Source organism: Thunnus albacares, chromosome 4 (assembly GCF_914725855.1).
Source record: "Thunnus albacares chromosome 4, fThuAlb1.1, whole genome shotgun sequence".
Taxonomy (NCBI): domain Eukaryota; kingdom Metazoa; phylum Chordata; class Actinopteri; order Scombriformes; family Scombridae; genus Thunnus; species Thunnus albacares.
Window position 1 is genome coordinate 34854799 of NC_058109.1, and position 22713 is coordinate 34877511.

Below are 22713 nucleotides of genomic sequence, written 5' to 3' on the forward strand. Positions count from 1 at the left end.
TTCTTTTTTTGAATTTACAGTAAATGTTTAGCAACTCATGCTGCCAGATTTTTGACCGTATTTTTACTTGTTTTTTTTAAACAGTGTATGAGAGTCCTAAATACTTCCCTTTTGAAAAGAACAACAGCACAACTTGATTAAAACATTACCAGACACTTTGAGAGGATAAAAAAAAAAAAAATCTGGAATGATGTCAAGTCTAAATTCTAAAACCAGCCAGTGTGAAGTGTGATTAAAACACACAGTGGACATGGCACATACTGAGACATTTTGACTTCCCACAAATACTATCTGCATATTGTGTTGTATCTATATACGAGTATGTACATCTCAAACATCCGTTTTACATTCTTGATGTTTCACCTTTTGTTTTGAGTTTTTACTGTTTTGCTCCGTTCCTCCTCAGTCATTTTACAGATGTTTTACCATCGGCAACAAGCTAACAAGCTTCCATATGACTTGTTTCCCACAATAATTATGTCTGCTTTAAAATAATCAACAAAGACTGAACAAACTGTCAAAGACTGAACAGTTGTGAATGCTGACATTGAATCATATTTGCAGAGTAGTCAATTATCAATGAAATTGTACATTGCAGTTGCAGTTAAATTCCAGTAGTAAAAAAAGAAGAAAAATCTAGTTAATAATATTATAATTATTGTTCACAGCCTGATAAATAGAGTCCTGGATGAAGCTGTAAGAGTCAACGTGAGTACTGAAACTATAATAGAAACATACAGTCAGAGTCAAACATGACAGATTTAGTTTCAGAAATCATGAATTTATTATGATGATACCATATATGACTGACAGAGCACATCACCTTCAATTTTCTTAACCGCTTCATACATACCAAGTTAAACTGCTGGTATTCAGTGATTCAGCAGAGGTCAGCAAGGTTTCTGTGTGTTCAGCACCCTTTTGGGTTTAGTTTTTATACATATAATGTCCAGTTACCCAATCATCTGTAGTGTCAAGTTATACACATTTCCAAAGTCAATCGAAAACAAGGACAAAAACAAAAACATGTTCCCGAAGCAGATCGATAAGCGATCAATGTTTTACAGGGGTAAAAAGGATACAGAAGTGACATAAACAGTCAAAAATAACAGTGAAGTGGCTGCTGAATCACATGCATACCACTCACACAAGTCTGCAAGGACTCTGATGCTGCTCGTGTTGCTGCATCAGAGTTTGTATGGAGCCCAGTGACTTATCTACTGTGAGCAAGCAGTGCAGAAAAGACAGCAAGTCACCTAAATGTATATCAAACTCGTAATAAGTTATTCTTCTTTTCTATTTAGAGTTGGACTCGATGATGATTTAGAGCTGACATTTTTATGGTTTAAACTCTTAAATCCACACAGCTGCCACAGAATGAGGAAGCATTTGCCACTTTTTGCCTCGTCAAAGTATGAGTCATGATTAGGAATAATTTGTTTTTATTTATCCATCAATAAAAGTAATAATATCACGAAGCAACATTCCTCACTACTTTCACTCTGATGAGGTAAAGAAGTCAATGTTTCCTTTTTTTTTTTTTTTTTTTTTTTTTAGAGGTAGTGTACAGTTTGGAGAGTACAAACCTTAAAATGTGAGCTAAAAGTTGTTTAGTACTGACACATGTGCATACAGGGAATAACTATGACAGTTTTGTATGTTTTAGGTGAGAATTTATGTGTCAAAGTGATGTTTTTACACTCTTTTGATCACAGTGTCAGTCAGTGGAGCTCCATACAGATGTAGTTACACCAGCACTAAGCCAGCAGCAGACACCGAGGTTACTGCTCATACATGACGCAGAAGAAATCATAACCGCTTCAAAAAGGTGTGACATCTGGAACTGACAGACGTTCTGTTCGAAGCACGTCTTGACATTTCGCTTGGTGATAAAAAAATACTGTCTCGCTCTGTCTAGTGCTACCAGACGTCCACACTGTTCAAAGTCACAGCGAACACGAGGAGATAGGAAAGTTAATCAGCTCCAGGGTGTGTACGGAATGTCCTCGAGGAGAAACTCGCCTTCCACAACGAGAGTAAAGAGAGCTGATGACTTCTTATGTGATGTCCTTCTGTCTGGGTGGCCGGTGAATGTTTCTGATCACACACTTCACCATCCACTCGATGCCTTCGTTCACTCCATCCCTGCATCACAACCAGTGTTAAGTAAGTGAGTTAATAGCATTTAATAACAAGGCCGATTCAATTAATCATTTTAGCGATAAAATGTCAGAAAACAGTGAATATGTCCACTATAATTTAGTGTCCACTATAATTGCAAATAATTTAGAGCTCATGGTGACGTCTTCAGGTGTTTTATGTGATCAACAGTCCAAAATCTAAAGATATACAGTTTACTGTCATGTATGTTATGAAAAGCTTCAAATCCTCACATCCAGCAAATCTTTAGTGTATTTGCTTGAAAAAAAAAAAAAAAGACAAAACAGCTGCTGATTAATTAATTCTGTGGATCAACTATTCAATTAATTGACTAATGGTTGCAGCTCTACTTCTGTATTGGCCAGAGAGGCATCAATACGTTTAGTGACATCATTCGGACTAATATCAAGTTGTGACGTCATGTTTTTGGGAAAGAAAGTCTTTTTTTTTTTTTGTTTGTTTACATTATGACAAATCTGCAACACAGAGATTCATGCTGCATTTGCTTCTCAACACTTGTGGTTCACAAACAGGCTGAGTGTAAAAAATGTAAAAACTGGTATCAGCAGTCCAGTATTGGTGGGACTATATTACTCACAGGGGATACTGGATTGATTTGATTATATGTGACACACAGACCAGTTAACCAGTGCACACAGCAGCAGTCTTACCCTGTGAGGGCAGTACAAGGCTGGACTAAACAATCTCTCTTTCCAATCTTCGGGGCACAGTCGCTGAAGGCTGTTTTAATGTCTGGCACTGACAAACAGTCCTGAGAAAAGAACAGACACAAAATATGACTGAAGACTGCAACAGCGAGGCAAAACTGACAAAACCACAAGGGCATGCTAATCAATACCTCTGATAATAGTTTCATTTTTGATCAATTAGCTGATGTGTGGATGAAAGATAAAAACATAAGAGGTTGAATTGGAACATGGTCATAGTAATGATGGTACAGTACCGGTACATCCTGTTTGTTGGCCAGCACCAGGAGTGGAACACCTTCTAACGCCTCACTGCTGATCATTTTCTCTGGAGATGAGAGTTAAATGATTACAGGGCTGCTGCACAATGTAATACCTTTCCACAGCTGAATCAATATACATTATGGCTAGACAATATGTCTGATATCTGCTTTACGTTAGATAAGATCCTTCATATGATTAAAACAAACCCTCGCTTTGTTAGCTTTACTTACAATTTGCTTTGAATCATTACACTGGAAAACATGATATTATCATGATATGGTTCCACTGAAATTCAGTCAGTAATAATAATACTGAATCACTGGCCAGTTTAATGCCTATTTGTACAGACAAGGCTGTGTGACTGAACACAGACGTCCTGATGAGCTGAGAGTCTGTCTCAATACTCACACTTGTGGTTTTGAGCATTTAAATGCACATTCACGCACCGCCAGGTAGGCAAGTGTGTCCCTCGACTGAAATATACCAACACACGCTACATTTTACCCACACAGATGCACACTGGATTCACACTTCTCCTCTTACTGCCTCAAAGTGGTATTCAGAGCCATATCCCACAGTTCACCAGGGTATATTGCACAACACCTGTCCAGTTGTTGGCAGTAGTGCACCTATAGGACCAGCAATAATCTACACACAAGAGGAAGCTACTCTGGATGGTATTACCTGGCCTCCAGCACCACTGTAAGGCATCTGGGAGTTATTTTTGATCAGGATGTCCTTTAACTCCCACATAAAACACATTTCAAGGTCTGTCTTTTTACATCTACATAACATCGCAAAAATCAGGCACATCCTGTCTCAAAAAGTTGCAGATAAACTAGTCCACACATCTGTTACTTCTAGGCTGGATTATTGTAATTCATTATGATCAGGCTGCCCCAACAAGTCTCTAAAGACTCTCCAGCTGGTCCAGGATGCAGCTGCACGTGCACTGACAAAAACAAGTACAAGGTGAAGAGGTGTGATATGTAGCACAACAAGCTAGTGAAGCTCTGTAAACGGAACCACATTTCCACACATACACAGCAGTGTCTTACTGGGAGTCTCACTCCTGAGGGTTACTATCTTTTCGCTGTTCTTACTATTTGGAGCTGTTTCTAAACAAGTTATGGTAACCATTTCTCTTTAGGGACGAAGGAACATGTCCCAGTGAATGATGTGTCAATAGTTTTTGGACAACAACAGAGGATGAGTACATTGTTGGTTGGGCTCTGCACATGAAATTTGTTGACAAGAAAAAAAAAAACAAAACAGAAAATCAAACCTTATCCTTTAACAGGTGACAGCATAACAGTGTGACAGTTACTTGAATACCTGCAAATACAAGTGCGAGTATTGAGACAGACTAAGCTTTAACCAGCGCACAGTACTTTTTAACCCTGTTAGTGCAGAGTTAATATATTCTAACCTTTAAAATCATTCATTATACTAGTTTTAAACATGCAGGACCAGTGGTAGTCTGTTCCTACGTCAGTGTTTCCCCTGTATGCTTTCAACAGCAGCACAGCTCCGCTGCTAAATAATAAACACCACCACCAAAATTTCACATTGTACACAAGCAGGAAGCTCCAGGTCTAAAAATTGTACATAATAATCACGAGGAATGCAAACCACACTTCTTCTCTGCTTCAAGCAGCTGACTGCAGCTGAGCGTGGTGAGCGAATGAGATCTTATACCCTATCTTACGCCTGGTGCAAAGCGGCGCCAAGCGCAGCACAAGTGTCTTTGTTATTTGAAGACTGACGTAGTTGTCATTTTGCAAAGGCATCAGTGCGCCCATGGGTGTGTTGGTCTAAAAGTAAGGTGTGGTCAGGCGCAGAGGCGCAGCAGAGAGCGACTGCGCTATTGACCAACAAAAACCTGGTCTGAAGTCAATGGCGCAGTGTTTCATTGTTATTTTAAGGGCCCGTTATCAAGACAGTAATATGCGCCTACACAGACGGCTGCACAACACACGTACACTCTGCTTGTTACACACACACACAGACGCACAGCAGCACACAAATTACAATGTGAGCGATTATTATTGTGTATATTAACATATTTTAAAAAATACATGTCATAATGCTTAGTCATAATATTTATCAGAATTAACTAATCGCAGTAATGACGGATTCAATTGTTTAATTATTTGACCAAATCGTGGCAAAACACGTAGGTATTTAAACAGGCGGACGACAACGGATCAGACACAGATCAACTTTCCTGCTGCATCAATACATGATGACATGAGGAACACATGAGGAAATAAATGAGGTGAAAACAACGATTCAACTAAAGAAGGAAATTAATCTGCACAGCTTCAAGCTGCTGCCAGCAGCAGGATCAGAACCTTGGAACGTTGATCAAGTCCTGATAACTGTGTTGATGATTCTTTACATGATTAAAATTAATGATTTAAGTTTTGAACAATATTTAACAAATATTCTTTAACATTTTTGAGATTACTGTGATCAGGTTTCCATACGTTCAGCAATTAAAACCCTGCTGATTTGACCTGTTACTCCATGACTGAACTAAACGATTTTAAACCAAAGCTGTAATTAAAAAATAAACCTTTTCAAAAACCAAATGAAGATAAATTTGCAGCAAATGAATGAACAAGACCTTAAACTGGTGGTCTGTGGCCACGGGAGGGTCCAGGAGCAGCAGTGTGCTCGTTATGGATCGTGCACAAGCAGATCTGTTTCCTCTGCAGAGAAGCGCTCCTTCTTACTACTTGGCAAATGCGCCGTCATAATAGCAATCCACTAAGGTGCAAGTGCCCCTGGCTCTTAAAGGGAATGGGAGTTGACACTCTGATTGGTTTATTGCATGTTACAACCCAAAACACACCCATGATTAATTAGGAGACTATGGACAACCCCTTTGAACCATGCGCCTGGCACAGCGACCATTTTTCCACCGTTAAAATAGCAAAAGTGGATTTGGACACACTCTAAATGCAATTGCACCACGCGCTTCAGTCCATGCGCTTTAGATCATTAAAATAGGGCCCTTGGTGTCATTGCTGCAGCCTCTCCTCTATGTCCTCTCCTCTGCTCCCTGTGTTGGTGTTTGACTGAGGGCGGGGCTCAGTTCCTCCACACACACACACACACACACACACACACACACACACACACACACACTAAGTACTTTATCAAACCACCTGTTCTACAACCATAAATATGTAGAAAAGTGATATTTCCACCTGCTTTGCCCACAGTCTCCATCCACCGCTGGCATGTTTTACACAAGCACAGTTTGCTGGTTAGGCTAATAGTGAAGTGTTATGAACAAACTAAAACAAAAGCTGTCTGTATGTAGCCTAACTGTTTAGCTTAGTTTGTAATGTATATTCTTGTAAACTTAGCTGCTGGCTGAGACACACCAGCTCCTCCTCTCTACCAGCGGTACCTGCAGCAGTGAATCTCATCAGCAGCAGAGGACAGGAGGAAGGACTCATACTGACTGATGTCTGTGATCTTCATTCATTCTATACTTCACTCATTATTTTCATGTCAGAAATATTATTTATTTTACTGGCATGTTAGATTTATTTCCAGTGAGATATTATTGAGTTTATATAGGGACTTTGCTTGCTTGTGAACATTACTGTTGCTGCTCTGGCAACATTATTTAATTCTATTTAAAATATAAATCAATTCTAATCCTGTTCTGAATTAGGATTACTTCAGGACATAGTGTTAACTTCATCAGTCAGCATATTTGTTTCACTTTTCTTCTTGCTAATGTCTGAGTGTACTGTGAGAAACTATTTTAAGGTCCAAAATGATGTGAAAAAACATAGTTTTTAGTCAAATAACATAAAATTTTCTTCCCCAAACCCCCCAACTGTGTTGAAGCATTTCAATCTTTGACATTTATTATAACTATAGCTACATGAGCCTCCAGAGTCCTTCTAGTGTCAAAAGCTCCTGTAAAAGATCACACACATGGCTTGAGGAATATGAATAAACATATCTGGAACAATTCTAAAGTACTTTTAAGTTATTTCACTGCTGGTGTGCACAAATACGGGTCCTGGCAACATGGGCTCTGCGTGCGAACTACAGCACTGCTGCTGAAAAAATTCTAGAAGAAACACTGTAAGTGGTGCAGCAGGCAGTAAATTAATTATTGATAATGTTCCGCTTGCACACAATGTCTGGTGACCTTGCAATTTAAAGAGTCCGCTCCTCTCTGTCCAGTGCAGAAATACCTTCAAGTGCCACAGACAGTTGCTAGATGCTCCAACTGACTCTCATTGAAAAAGCATCAACTTCTCTCTGGAAATAATAAGTCAATCATTTTTTTCAACAACAGTCTCAATTGCTAAATTCGGGCCCTCTAGGGAAGGGTGCTCGTTGTCATTTTGGAAATTATTGCTCCATTAATAAGATTTGAAGACTGATAGTAGCTTTGATGTCTGTCGTGTGGGTGTTGATTGACAGGTGGCTCACCTGCTGCTCTCTCCAGCTCCAAGACTCGCATTGAGTCGGACTACTGTCACAATATTTCACTAAGTTTAATGTTACTTGATTAGAAAACCTGTTAGCACAATTTAGCTAAAGTAGCTAGCGTTAGCTCAAGAGCAGTGCTCGGTGTTCCCAGTAAGCTAGCGTTAGCTTGGGTCCGAGGTAGCGTGAAAACCAACACCCCCACACTCCTCATTTGGAAGCTCTTGGCTCCAAACAGAAAAGATGGCGCCGACCATAAGCTGCAACTCTCCGCTTCAAACTGGCTTCAATGAAACCAACGGGTGACATCACACCTCTCTACGTCCATCTTTATACAGACTATGGTTGATATGTGTTGCTTAATGGCTATTGTGGGGTTGTTTCAAACAAGAACACACACATTACAGCGCACAGAGTGACTCACCAAAGGCCTCTTTTGATTCTGACAGACGCTCTTCATCAGTTGAATCTATCACGTAGATGACTCCATGGGACTCAGCATAGTACTAAAAATAAACATAAAGAATACAAACAGGACATCAGAGCAGACTTCTGCATTGAAAGAACCGGCGACATCACAGCGGACTGACTGCATCATCAAAAGGGCCCCGACACAGTATTGCACTAGTTTGTTCACATGAAAAGTGACAGAAATAGTTTGTGTAACAAATGAAAAAAATAGAGTGGAGACAAGTTCAAACCCTGCTTACTTTCTTACCTGCAGACACAAGCAATCACTGAGTGACTGTGAAGTGTCATCAGTTGCACAATGTTACAGAAATGGGCATCAAAAAAAGACATAATATTTTGAGAATTAAGTCACTGTACTTTGAGAAAAATGTTGGGTTGAGGAACCAAATGAGGTATATCATGACTGGATGGAGTATGAGACTATGTACAGTGCGTGTTTCTTATAGTCCACTATTTTTACTAGCTGGTTAAGAATTTCCCTCAGGCTATTGTTGGTTTATTCTTTAACTCACTTTGTCCCACAGAGACTGGAGCTCATCCTGACCTCCCAGATCCCAGAACATGAGACGAGCTTTGCCCACATCAATTGTACCAACTGTGAAGGAAAATGACACATGCATAAGAAACATTACAGAGCAGCGGGAAGAATCAAACACCTACTGTAAAATATAAGACAAGCAGCATCGGTCATCACAGAACGTAGAGGTGTTGGCTGGCCTGAGCTTGCAGCAATATTTGTCCTTGTACCAGTAACCAACAGCTGCAGCTTTCCAGCAGAGCACTTCATAATGATGAGGTCTAAAAATTAACAATGCATGAGAAGGACATAAGCTGCACTACCCTGTTCCTCTTCAAGTGAGTTATTGACTGCTTCTGATGTCTATGTGACCTCACCCCTCTTTAGCAAGGTAAAGACACTTCTCACACCCTGGTCAGATTGGAGACTGTATTTTTATGAGAATACATCTGTAAAAATGCAGTAACATCATTACTATTTTCACTGGAAATGATTTATGTAGCAAATAACAATTAATCACTGCAGCACAGCAAACAATAAAATAAAATTAAATTAAAAAAGCCTTCCAAATTTGACTGTCTTTGGATTTTGTTGGTGTAACAGAAAAGTGATGCACACAGGGAAGTCATAGTTTGGAGTAAGAAGCTCACTACTCTTCATGACACACGACTGAAGACAGACTGGGACACCACTTACTGTTCAGGCCAACTGTAGTTGTGATTTTTGACAAATTCATTCCCTTATAGTTCTTGCTGAACTTTGTTTTGGTTTGTTCCAGAAAGGTCTGTAGAGAGAGACAACAGTAAGATTAGTGGATAAGTCAAACTAGACACAATTAATTATGATAATAATAACAACAAGAACAATAATAATAGTAGGCATATTGTGAAGTGAACCCATACAGTAGCCAACTAGCTACGGAGAAAATTGACACTGTTTCACTTAGAAGCACATTTACTCAACTAGTATACAAAGTAATAAAACATACTTCATTGTTGTATCTTTAACTATCATGAATAAAGCAGTTAGGTTAGTTAAAGTATAGCTCCAGTTGGAAAATCTATAACTTTAAAATACTGTTTTTATACTGTATGCAACTCCATCAACAACTGAATACTCTGTCAGGCTTCAGAATCTGTTTTGGATATGTCAGTACATTTTACTTGGGAGTGTTAACTGCAGGAGGCATTTTAAAGTATTGTGGAAGCATCTTCTATTAAAACAGTTACTCATAGACAACTTTAATTTGGAAACAACTACAAGGCAGGGTGTTATTGATGATGTACTGTTCAGCTAGGATAAAACAAAAGGTCTTAGTGGTAAATTATATAGAGTCCTCCAAAACTCAAACAATATAAAGAATTTACTTGAGACAAGTTGGGTTGGGAATCAGTGGGGGGAGGGGGGGGGGGGATGCAATACAAACTGATGACAAGAATTGACTATGCTAGAGGAAAGATTCACAAATTGAATAAGGTTTCAGGTGTGTGCATCAAGTGCAAAATGAAATTGAAGGCTCTCTTTTGAACCTCAGAAGGTTCAAAATCTATGGCTTGATTTGGAGCAACGGTTAACTACATTATTGATTAAGTGTCATTTATTTATCTCCTCCGTTACGTATCCTACATGACTGTAGTTTAGGCCACATAAGATATCTGTTGGGCTAGATAATAATTTTGTTAAAATTTTGGAACTCAAACCTGGCTTCAACAATTTAAGACTGGAGGTCGACAGTGGGACGCTTTTGTAAGTTTGGTAGAAGTAGCTACTGAATATCCCCTTTTGAACATTATCATTATTAACAGTTATTGTATTCCATGCTCTGTATTGGTAGTACATGTGTGCCACATTGGACAGTGGCCCTTAATCCATGCTAAGTTAATATGAGATAGCATTTCCTGATGATGGCTGATAGGTTATTTAACAACAGTTTGGTTTGCTCTCCACTCTAACTTACTTACTGTGGACAAAGCTACACACTTTCTCCTTAAACACAGTCAACAACGAATTCACCTTGTTGTAATAAATTGAAATTATAACTGAACGTACCGTTTTCCCAGCGTTATCCAGTCCCAGGATCAACACGCAGTATTCGTCCTTTTGGAACATGTACTTATATAATCCAGATAATAAAGTATACATCTTTGAGAAAAAATTGTAAACAACCTAAGTACTTGCTAACTACTCTGGCAAATATTAGCTTGGTGACTTAGCTTAGCCTACATGAGAGGCCAAACACAGCGACACACGCCACTGTGGCTTCATTGTAATCAAAATAAACAAACACGTCTATATATACGAGTGACTAACAAGCGTAGTTACATAAAATAAGTCTGTAAGAGTCGTCGTTTGTTGCTATTTTCCTTCTCTGAACCTCTACACAGTAGTGACGCTACGTGTAATCTAACCAGGAAGTGGGACGATAGGGATTGTGGGAAATGAAGTAAATCGTGTCTCGTTAGACGTTTCTGTTAATAAGCTGTATGTTCGCATAAAACGTCATTTCCCAGTGCATCGCCTTCTTCTTCCTCCCCTTCTTTTGGGTTTATTGGCAGTCGGCAACCAGCCTATAGGCACATTATCCCCCCCTGCTGGACTGGATTATGGAACAGTAGAAAACTAAAGACAAACACTAAAACAATACAAAGAAAAGAGGAAAAACCTTAAATACTATTTACTATACCGGTGTCTTTTAGGTATCTAATCAAAACATTCAACACTTTCCATGAGACTCTTCCTGACAGATTTAAAATCAAGTTTCGCTTCCTTTAGTGATGCTATTAGGGCCCTTTGTAATCATTGCCCATTGTAACTGTTACAGTCAAGTAGCACATGTTTAATTCTTTCTGGTTGATTATATTGAGTGGACAGTCTAGTTGGGCGCTTGCTTATTCTGTTTTTGATTGGGTCCTGTGGGTCCTGTCTTCAGGAGGGTTGTGACTTTGCTGCCTCTGGTTCCTGCCTCAAATTTCATTCATACCAACATAGTTTTGAATACTGTAAAGATGTCTTCCTGTGTCATTGATGTCCCAATATTCTTGTCAGATTTTAGGCATTTGCTCCTTGACAATAATTTTGACCTCAGCCTTACTTAACGGAATTTATGTATTGTTTGTCTGTGATTTTAATGATTGCTTGGCTAATATGTCAACTTCCTCATTCCCAGTGCATTTCAATGTTTCTGCATTTCATTGAACATCATCCTGTTAAAGGAAAGTAGAATTGCTTTTTTTCAGCTGGAAATCAGAGCATCAAGGCAAGAATGTCATCAGGTGATTCTGTTTGGTGTTATTCAGAAGGTTTGTATGTTCATAGACTCTCTCTTTGAAATACTTTCCCAAATTAGTTGTAGTGAATCAGAAAACAATAAAATCACAGAAAACGTCAAATTAAATCACCATGACTGTTATCACGGCAGGAGTTGTGTGTGTTTGTTGCGATGTTCTATGTGTTAATATAAAATTAAATATGGTCATTCTTTGCTTAACCTCACCTGGATTTTATTTAGGCCTACAGAATGTAGGCTAATATTTACTGTCCAACAACAGCAACAATAAATATAATCACCGCCATCTTTATCATCATCATAAGTATCAGTTGGTAGCTGGTCCGTGTTGATTTCCTCAATGATCAAATAAGAAACCATTGGCCAACCAGCAAAAACAGCAAAAAATAACCATTCCAATAAATCAAATAAATACAACAGTATAAAAAATACATAATGATATTAAAAACAAGGTGAGAAATCAGCAATTGCACTCTTTACATATTTCAATTTATTTAAATCCACATTATGTCATTATGTATTATTATGACAGAAAGACCCCTAAACAAATACAGTTTGTGCCTCTCATGTATCAGCATACATTCGGGTCACAGAGGTGACTCTGGGCCCCATTTTCCCACAGACCAGATTTTTGTTGGTCTGCAAGATTGCAGATAGGCCCTTCTCATCCAGGTAGTCAGCGGGCTGCCATCTTTGTTTTGATACAGAAAGAGAAGGGCAACTTCAGGAACAGGTTAAAAATCTTTATGATGATTCAGCAGGTGAAATATTTTTTCATCCAGATGGTTAGAAGAGTCTGGAAATACCCTCAGAGGAGCTGGTTTTTCAAACACTGCTGATTAATTATCTTTTAGAGGAACCAATGGTTACCTCCCTGACCTGACTGTATGCTGATACATGAGAAGCACAGTCAATTGCCTAATCAATTGCCTATTTTCACATCAAGCTGTCACAAAGCAACATCATTTAAGTCCAGTATTCACTCTCCTTTTACCTCTCATTTGGTCTCCACCAACTCCTGAGAAACTTACCAGATTCTTTAACTTGTTAAATGTTGCTATGTTGACTCGCCTGCTAACTATGTCGGTCAGACAGTATTGTAGCAGTATTACTGTATTGTAGGTACAGAGGGATAACCAGAGCCTATTTGCTGAAAACAGGTGTCTACAGTGGTTAATGAGAGCGGCGACACTGAACCATAGATTGATAGATAAGTCTCTGCACGGTTTATCACTGCTAGCCACAGTGTGAATATCAAGAACGTTGATCAAATAAGGTTCTCCGACCTTCATACAACTTCATAGCATCCCATAAGTAATGTGCATAACACCATTGATAGAGTATGTTTTATACAATATATATAATCTATAATCTCATATATAATCATAGAAAAATCTCAGGTTTACACTTTAATACACTGAAATGAACATAAATATAAAGCATTGCACCCAGGTCTTATAGCTCATGGTTTTTGTTTTTGTTGTTATTGTGCCTCTACGCCAGCGACAGCCGTGACTGGAGGCATTATGTCTTTGGGTTGTCCGTCCGTCCGTCCATCCCATTCCTGTGAACATGATATCTCAAGAACACCTTGAGGGATTTTCTTCAAATTTGGCACAAACATCCACTTGGACTCAAGGATGAACTAATTAGATTTTGATGGTCAAAGGTCAAATGTGTGACCTTACAAAACACGTTTTTGGCCGTAACTCTAGACAAAGTTTCACACAAATGTCTAATAGGATAAAATGATGAAGTGATGACATTTTATATCCAAAAGGTCAAAGGTCACACTCAACACTTTTCTAGCCATTATTCAACACCATAACTCAGGAACAGAAGGGGAGATCGTGACCATATTTCACATTTGGTCGGTTACTGAATTGATGACACTAATCTTGGTTCCCACCTTGAAACTGTGGTGATTGTTTAGATCTTCTGTGCTGCTGAGTTGAAGATGTGTGTGAAGCATCTACGATTTAGAAGTTGTAGCTTCTTTGCAGCAACATTTATATCTGAGGCATTGTTTACTGTCATGGCTACAAATTTGTGTTCTATCAGAATCAGCTTTATTGGCCAAGCATGTGAACCTGTAAAAGGAAAATACTCTTAATACCTCTTATTAAATTCCTTCAAAGTCTTTGCTACAAATATTATATGAGTCTGGACAAACTCGGATGTAAACTGTGACTTGACTGGTTGGAGGAGGCATACAACCGTGAGGTGGTATTTCTACCTTTAATTAATGAAATTAAGTGTCTTGTGTTGAAATTGTGTTGCCCCATTAATTGACATTTTAATGTTTTGTTTTTAATGCGTGGGAGAAGTATGACTGACCGACTAAGTGTGATGCAGATTCTGACCATGTATACATGTGCCGAAACTCTGGGCAATGCATGAAAATACTTAATGTACTTGCCTATAAAGTATGTGATTTGCCTCATGGACAGCTTCATAATCTCATACCATGTTTTTCTTTCGTGGTTAACTAGAAGATTTAATTACTGTAAATTTAGTCCTTACAAAGCAGAATCATCTGTTACTCCACGCAAATAACAAATGGAGTAGAGTGGTTAATACAAGGCTCACTAAAACTAAATTATTTGATGGTATAATTTGCACTCCGCTGCTGTGCTCTGTTCCCAAAGTGTGGCACCTTGTGACAGACATCTTCCTCTGCACACATCTGTAGAATGTCTTTGGGTTGTCTGATCTTACGTACAGTCCATCACCTCTGCGTGTGCAGAAGCTGCTGACAGGATAAACAACAGTGATGTTGTAGAAGCAGCTGTTGTCTGGTTTTGCTGTGGTGAAATGTTCCTGTGTGGGTTGTGTGTCTTCAGAAGTAGAGGCAGAGGTTCTGGGAAGAGATACAGCAGCAGTTGTTTCCTGTGGTGTCCAGTCTAGAAAAAAAAAAGAATTCTACTGATATAAAATTTACAATCAAAGTATTGAATATTGAAAGATATTTTTTAAAGGGGCACTCCACCAATTTTACACATGAAGGTCTGTTTAACTGTACTACTGAGGCTGAAAATCATCTGTGTCTTCTGTGGCTCTGGATGAGCTTTGTCAGGTCTAAGGAAATAACCTGATGATGTCATCAGTTTTAACTTTTAAATGACAGCCTGCATTACAAAGTGGACATGTGGAGTTTGAAAGACATGGGAGGGCCTAATAGACACTATTGAGTTGCATTATGGGAAATTTAAGATCTAGAGTTTTTGGAAGTTTAGCCATAAAAGTCAGAATTTTGTCTTTAATTGTTTTCTAACCTTTCTCTTTTGTGGTCACCAACTTTATGGAAGTAAAAATACTAAGTTACTGAGTACTCCTCTGAGTGAGTAATGGTGTCAGATGAGGTGTCCTGGTATAAGTTAATATGGGTTAATGTTTTGCAATTTTAATTGAAGACCAATTACCAATTAATTACTGTAATCGGTCTTCTTTAACTTTCACAGTTTTCATCATGTCCTTTATTCAATCTAAGGACATACAGCCTGTGTGTCACACTAAAAATGTAAAGAAGTAACCTGTTGAACAGTAGGAGTTGTGAACGGCCAGCCATCAGATTGTGAGGAAGATCCAGAACAGGAAGTAGGAGATTAATTGTGAGATGAAATATTAAACACACTAGTGAATGGAATAACGAAATTAAATTAAATTCAAATTATTTTTTGCAAATTCATTTAAAAAGAATAAATTGATTGATCATTTATAGATTAATTTATAGAATGATATAGAATCATTAGATTAATCATTAAATGTAAGTTTAATTAATCACTTTCAAATTAAATTATGATGAACAACTAAAATAAGAATAATTATTCCAAAAGGCACAGCAGGTCATGTACCTATTTTGTTTGATGTTGGATTGAGCCACCATCTCCCATAATGTCTGTTATGTCCTTTAATTTAGGTGACACCTCTGGAGTAAACAGAGTAATGTACAGTTTGGTAGCCTCACCTTCACTAAGTTTACGTTTCAGATGTGATATGAGTGGATATTTGCCCTGTTCACAGAACTGTCCAGAAAAGTCATCCATATCCAGGGTCCACACAGCAGCTCCTCCCAGCTGCCTGCTCCTCAGATAGTCCACCTGTAAGACAAACACAGGACACTGAAACTCACATGTAGAGTGACTTGTCAAAATTTGTGTCCTATTCCATAGCACGGGTGTATACCTTGGCATCATAGCTCCTCTGGTTGTCAAAGCCAACCCACTGATTGCCTTTGACAGCATAGGGAACTTTCTGACTGTCAATCCACTGAACTGAGGTACCCTTCAGGAAAGTGCATGTCTGGTAAAGAAATATCAACACACAGAAATGTCTGCGTCATCATCATTCAACTATAAGAAAATCTGTTATATCCATAATGATGAAGCGGGAGTAGTCCTAGTAGTTTTTGTTGTATAGAGGTCCTAGATGGAACTGCAGTTCACGTGACACCCTTTGGCCCAAAACAGGATATGCATAAGAAATACATTTCCTTTTGAATGATCACAATTTGAAGCTTTAGGTCTGCTCTGGTATATATTTAAGGTAAAGCAAAAAATTTAATATATTTAAAATATGCACTAAAACTCATTATCTCTTCTTTCATTTTCCTCTCCAGTTTTTGGGCGTGGATTCCATATCCTGTATAAGGCCTTGAGCAAAGCAGTGATGATGATGATGATGATGATGACGTGAGACAATATGTCAGGATCCCAGTCTATGACATCACTTATAGGTTTCTGAATCATTTTACACATCACAGTGTGTTTCCAGGTGTTGGGGAGTGCTACTGCATATGTGAAAAAAGTAGCATAAATCCTTTTGTGGCTCCAGAGGGAGCTGTGTGAAATCTGATTAATTGCCTCAAGTGATGTCACTATAGACCGACTCTGTACAATCAAGTGAATCAAGTCATTTGCACTGTGGGTAATGTAGGCACCAGGTTTCTCCAATTCTGCTGCATAAATTTTGAACCTTTTTTTTAAACTGTCCATCATGAGTTTCACAATGTTATAGGGGTGTAATGCTAAATCGATGAGTCTTGTGATGCAAACTGAACTTGTGTTAATGCTGTTACATGCTAATCCAACTTTGGGCAAAAAACCCTGATGTTGAGCTGAAAACAAGCAGCACCCACTACAACTACTGTGATGAGCTGAGATTCCATGCTGAACTGAAACTCCAGAGCAGTAATGGCATGATAGTATATAGTGGTGTTCTATATTGATTGTTATTGATCTGATTATGTTGACATCTCTGCTGAATGTAGCTAAATGCACTCGTGCAACCTCATAGTAAGACCAGAGGCCAATCTGCTGGGTGTAGGGCCCCGGGGTGGCAGGGCTGCTGACTGGAGCACCCAGGCCTGTTGCTGTGGTGGAGAGTGTAAAGGAGCAAGCATGAATGGGAAAACCCAGCAACAACTTCCTTGCTGGGGCTCCTCGCTCCATCCAATACTGCATAACATAATCCTGGCAGGAAAGAAAGGGAGAAGCTGTCAATGAAGTGAAGGCATTTCTATGAATCAATTAGCTTCTCTGGGGAATTATAATATAGTTGATATTTAGCAAAACACAGATCTGGAATGTGTCTTTCATATGATCAGGTCATGAAATTGACTTTAGCTATACACTTTGGCTGCTCTGGTGCAGGTTATGTTTAGACTATTACAAAACGGCATCATCATTTCTAGATCATCATGTGAACTATGGCACAAGGATCTTAAGAAAGGAAGCTTTTGCTTTTCCTTATAATTAAATGTATAAGGACATCTATACTCAACAGACCACTTGCCTTTGTGAGCTCTAATAGCCTTGTGTCATTAATTCAATTTAACAGCTCTATGGAGCTTTTTTATCCTCCTTTAGCCTCGTTGGTTTTCTGGCCTGCAAGTCTGCTCTCATTGACCTGGTTTCCAGCAGCAGCAAGCTTTAATGGATTAGACAGTTTATACAGTTTATAGAATAAATACTCCTGAAAATACTGAGTGTACTTTTTACTGTTACTATACATGAAAATAAGGTCATGAATTTAAAAAAAGGGGTAATTACTATGTTAGCTTTGTTTTCAGTGTAGAGTGGACTGTGGTGGGCTGTTACTCCATCTTGACCACCATGGAGGTTTAATGTCTTAACATTAATGAAATCCAGGTACCTAAACATATACAGACATAAGAAAGAGTGGACTTATTTAAGAAAATGTGATCATCTAATGACAGAACATATTCAAACTGGAGTTGACATGAATGTAAACCTTACTTTGACATCTCAGAGATTTCATATTGTGTATCTATAACATCTGTTTCTGCTGCCCCAGCTGCAGAGAGAATCAGTCGTTTGTCCTTGTGTCCTTTACTCTCAGCTTCATAGGCCTCCCAAAGCTCCTAAAAGCCCACAGGAATTATTTACACTTTGGTGAGATGTCAGAAATGTACCTTAGGACAACAAATCCGGATATATTTTACATTACCGCAAACCACTTCCCATTTTCTCCCATCTTCCAGACAGCTATCAGTATCCAATTCAATCCAGTATGCTATGAAAATCAGCTTTCAGAGACTTAAAATTAGTTCAATAACTGATCACACTGAACATCATATTTGATTTAACTGTTAAAGTGATATTGTAATTGTGTGGAAATCAGTTGTAAATGCAGACTGCTTAAAATATTGGCATTGCATTAAAACAAAGCAATAATATAAGAGTGTGTGCCTGAACTAAAGGCAAGAATGATGCTCATTGTGATGGATTATATAACTCAGATAAGTTCCAAGTGTCTGCAAGTTGATTTTGATATCTCATTCAAACGGGTCAGCATAAATTATTTGTTGTAAATTAAATTTTTAAAAAAACCCACCGGTTTAGTCCTTTAAAAATACTAGACTTGAACTTCGATCTCTTCAGTGCACTCTCTTTAGTTAATATGAGACTGAATGACAGAATAACAAAAGGATGAAAGGAATATGCTGAACATAATGATTCATCATGAATGAAGGTGTCTCACAGATGGGGATGCTTTGTTGGTAACAGTCTAACCTTTCCAGCACAACAAAGGAATGAATGGATTATGTAATAATTGAAATGATTCCTAGCTGTAGCCCAACAATAGTCAAATTTATACAGTATATATAATTACAAAGTATCTGCTATTGTCAGCTTCAATCCAAACATTTCAGTGGGCTTGCAAAATACTCAATTATATTATCCAAAAAACATCATCCACTGCAGGTTGTCCAACAGCGTGTCCGCTCCAGCTAACCGTCAGACATTCATTTGATCTTATATCAAATTCCCAAGGACTCATGGATTTGATGGTCTGGATCTGGACTTGGAAGGCAGACGTTTGTCTGAATGTGTCACAGGATACAAAAAATTTGGGGGGAACCTTTTAAGTCTTCCAATGTAGATTTAGTTACAGTGTTCTGGATTGTGTTGGATGTAAACATGTTACAAACATTGTACTGTCTTTCCAGATAATGTTTTTTATGACTTCTATTCATAGGTGCAGTGTGTAGGATTTAGTGGCACCTAGCAGTGATGTTGAACCTTGCAACTAGCTAGCCACTCTGTGCTATTAAGTTGACTGTGAGTATACTGGAAAAATACAGCTCACCCACATAACTTGGAAAGTCAGACAAATCCCCCCTCCAAAGAAAAAAAAAAAAAAATCCCAATACTGCTAAGTCAAACCCATTCAAAATTGTCTGTGTCCAATTGTGCAAACCAATATGAGAAGCCCTCCTAACAATCATTTATGGCATTCCTGTTGTCGAGAACATTATCATTGAGCCAGTACTGAACATAAAGGCTTTGAAGGAAAACAAAGTCTCCATTCAGTTTACCTTGCAGAGCAGAGTGACACTCTTTTTGTCCCACGGAGGACTTCCATGAGATCCAGGGTTCTCCATGTCCAGATCCAGACCATCAAATCCATGAGTCCTCAGGAATTTGATAGAAGACTGAATGAATGTCTGACGGTTAGCTGGAGTGGACACCTTGATGGAGAACCTGCAGTAAGAGATGATGAGACTGTTTTTTGGATAATAACATGAAGCATTTTGCAAGCCCACTGATTTGGATTGAAGCTGACAATAGCAGATAATTTGTAATGATATATACTATATAAATTTGACTATTGTTGGGATACAGCTAAGAATCATTTCAATTATTACATAATCCATTCATTTCTTTCAATGATAATTGGTTATCATGTAGTCTATACTGTGTCAAAAATGGTAAATAAATGTACACCAGAAGTTCCTAGTGCCCAAAGTAAATGATTATTTTGTTTGAATAACTCATAAAGATATTAACTTTACAGTCATAAGGAGCACAGAAAAGCATCAAATACTCACATTTAAGGACCTACAACCAGCAATTGTTTAGCAATTTTATCTGCTGAATGACTTCAGTATCAAAATTTGGCAAATTTTTTTGTTTATTAATTGAGTAAAAAATACTGAGAAATTTTACCAGAATTCTCAGAGGAAAACTGAGACTCCCAGAAAACTCTCCACTGAAATGCAGGAAACTACCCTACAATTGTATACTGATACTCTGCAAAGGTCTTTCCAAGGGGAGCCATTTATTTACCAGCTCAATAATAAATAATGGCAACACTTCACACTAACTGAACTATAAAAAGCCATTTTTTACTCAGTATAAAATACTAGCAAATTAACAACAATCAGCTTGAAAAGAACAGTATTCTTTCTCTGCAGCCATTCTAGCCTTCTGTCAGCAGATGGAGGAGTTTCATAAGGAGCTAGCAACAGAGAATCAACTCACTGAGATCCAACGCTCTCAAGTCTGACTGATAGTAAAGTCCTCAGTGTGGAGCTGCTGATCATGGACAAAGAAAGAAAATATCCAGTTTTGATAGACATTAAAACATAAAGCACCTTGTATATATTTCAGGTTATTGCACATAATTTCCATGGATTAATTGTTACCTCTTCTTGAGCTCATTGAATGACTTGTATAGGCTTTTCTCATTCCACTCATACTCAGTGATCTCATTAGCACGATTGATGATGGCAAAGGCATAAACCAGGTGTGTACACAGGAAGGGGTCCACGTTTTCTGGCAGGAATTTCCCCACACCAGTTCTGTATCGTGACCAATTGGTAAAATAACAAACCAGTTTGGTTGTGGTTGCTGCTTTAGGGAAAAGAAAGAAAAATAATAGCTTTGACGATTTTTCTTCAGTTCAATTAAAACATTACATCCTACTGCTGTGTTTAAAATGTGTTGCTTACCAATCTGAATGAACAGTTGCAGAGCCACTGAAAGAGGCACAATTCAAATTGTCATTTCATTTGAATGAAGTGCTATATTTAGCAAAAAGTAGAGTAAAATTGGATAAATATCAAGACAACACACAGAATTTCTCACCAATTATACTTGCTATTCCTGTATTCATCTCAGCTGTTTTTGCTCTCTTCCCAGTGGCAGTCTCCCATGGTGTGGCACCTCACAGACAGGAACATATGTGTACACAGTGTAACATCACTCCAGTCTTACCTCTCATATTACTATGAGTCACATGATAGGTATTTAAGCACTAAATACATTTACCTAACATGCTGTAAAGTAGACCTATGATGGGTATAATGTATGATGAACTAGACAGCATCAGGGAGTGATGGCAGATATACAGTCATAAAACTTTTGTATGTTGCAGGTAAAAGTTGCATCACCAATCATTAACTGTCATAGAAGAAAAAGATCAGTGTTTTTTGTTTACATTGAAAAAGTTAAATCACACAGGAATCTGAAAGTTCAGTTTGAATTTAAAAAATGTCACAGTTGATGTTTTTCACCCTCAACAAGAAGGACTGGATCAGGACACTGCTATTCTTTATTTTGCTACTGCAGTTTAGAGTGACCCACTTCCAGGTTTTTACCTAAAGCATTTTTTGACATGACACCTAAGTTTGAAACTCAATGCCAAACCATCTTTGCATCTGTTAATATCCATCAATGTAATGATGATATGTTGTTGCTGGCAGCTCTTGACAGAAGACTAGCAAGACAAAGGACATGTCATACTGAAGTGTTATGCTTTTACCTTAAGGCTATAGTTGCTGGATGAGCAGCAAAGACAGGAATGGAGGATGCATGGAAATCTCAGTATCCAATCTGAAATAAAAATTTGAGGTTGAATTTTGAATGGTTGAAGCTTCTGCTATATCAAACTTCTCTGTCTCTGCATTCTTTATGACAAAATGGTATAGCAGAATTCAAATCATCCACAATGATGTCATCCCGTGGAGCTCAGTCTGTATTAGAAACATTTGAGTGACACCTGAGCAGAAGAAGTCTGGACTTGGGATGAATGTCTCCACAGCCTCTGTTGTGTGGAGATAAGCTTTGGTGAATCCCCTCATGTTCCTCTGTGGGCTGTAACACTGCTCACATTTGACATCATACTAGAAATAATAAGGACCTTGCTGAAGATTTAACAATTAAGACATCCTCTGCTGCACTCCTTAAATTTGTTTGAGGCAGAGGCAGAATTGTTAAATAAATCTGACCTTATTTTGCTGGAGTATTATTTAAATCTTTTGAATTTACATTTTTGGATGTATTTTTCCTATCATTTCAGGCAGCCATTGGTGTCCATTAATTTCCATGTGGTGTGAAAATCAATAAGCTGATGCTTGAAATTTCCTCGCCTTATGCCATTCATCTCAGTTGACATTAGGTCTGTGCTGATCTTTGTCAAACTGACATAAAAAGTCATCTGTGTTATATGGAAATGAATGGAAAACAATGTATGCATTTAGAAAAAAATGCATTCAAATTTCTAAAACCTGGCATCAAAATGCTAACCTAAATGCTAAA

General features: G+C 38.2%; 2 protein-coding genes across 2 annotated transcripts; both read right to left on the reverse strand.

Moving 5' to 3' along the window:
• Window positions 1-760: 760 nt before the first annotated feature.
• arfrp1 (ADP-ribosylation factor related protein 1) lies at window positions 761-11021 on the reverse strand. Its single transcript, XM_044349194.1, has 7 exons — window positions 10633-11021; window positions 9280-9367; window positions 8579-8661; window positions 8020-8101; window positions 3125-3195; window positions 2832-2932; window positions 761-2145 (listed from the first exon to the last, which is right to left on the reverse strand). Exons 1-7 carry the CDS (start codon window positions 10723-10725, stop codon window positions 2058-2060), a joined length of 606 nt encoding a protein of 201 aa, XP_044205129.1. The 5' UTR covers window positions 10726-11021; the 3' UTR covers window positions 761-2057.
• Window positions 11022-14708: 3687 nt separating this feature from the next.
• LOC122980656 (acidic mammalian chitinase-like) lies at window positions 14709-21397 on the reverse strand. Its single transcript, XM_044348883.1, has 10 exons — window positions 21391-21397; window positions 20820-21027; window positions 20656-20709; window positions 19710-19875; window positions 18127-18251; window positions 17920-18022; window positions 17158-17340; window positions 16055-16171; window positions 15821-15969; window positions 14709-14772 (listed from the first exon to the last, which is right to left on the reverse strand). Exons 1-10 carry the CDS (start codon window positions 21395-21397, stop codon window positions 14709-14711), a joined length of 1176 nt encoding a protein of 391 aa, XP_044204818.1.
• Window positions 21398-22713: the final 1316 nt, after the last annotated feature.

Excerpts from the sequence above, each read along its gene's own strand:
- arfrp1 (XM_044349194.1), bottom strand. The coding sequence starts at position 10,725 with ATGTATACTTTATTATCTGGATTATATAAGTACATGTTCCAAAAGGAC. Across the intron at positions 8,662-9,279 it reads AACTACAGTTGGCCTGAACA|TTGGTACAATTGATGTGGGC; the intron begins GTAAGTGGTGTC and ends TTTCCTTCACAG. Across the intron at positions 2,933-3,124 it reads CCAACAAACAGGATGTACCG|GACTGTTTGTCAGTGCCAGA; the intron begins GTACTGTACCAT and ends TTCTTTTCTCAG.
- LOC122980656 (XM_044348883.1), bottom strand. Across the intron at positions 20,710-20,819 it reads TTCAATGAGCTCAAGAAGAG|CAGCTCCACACTGAGGACTT; the intron begins GTAACAATTAAT and ends GTCCATGATCAG. Across the intron at positions 15,970-16,054 it reads AGAGGAGCTATGATGCCAAG|GTGGACTATCTGAGGAGCAG; the intron begins GTATACACCCGT and ends TTTGTCTTACAG.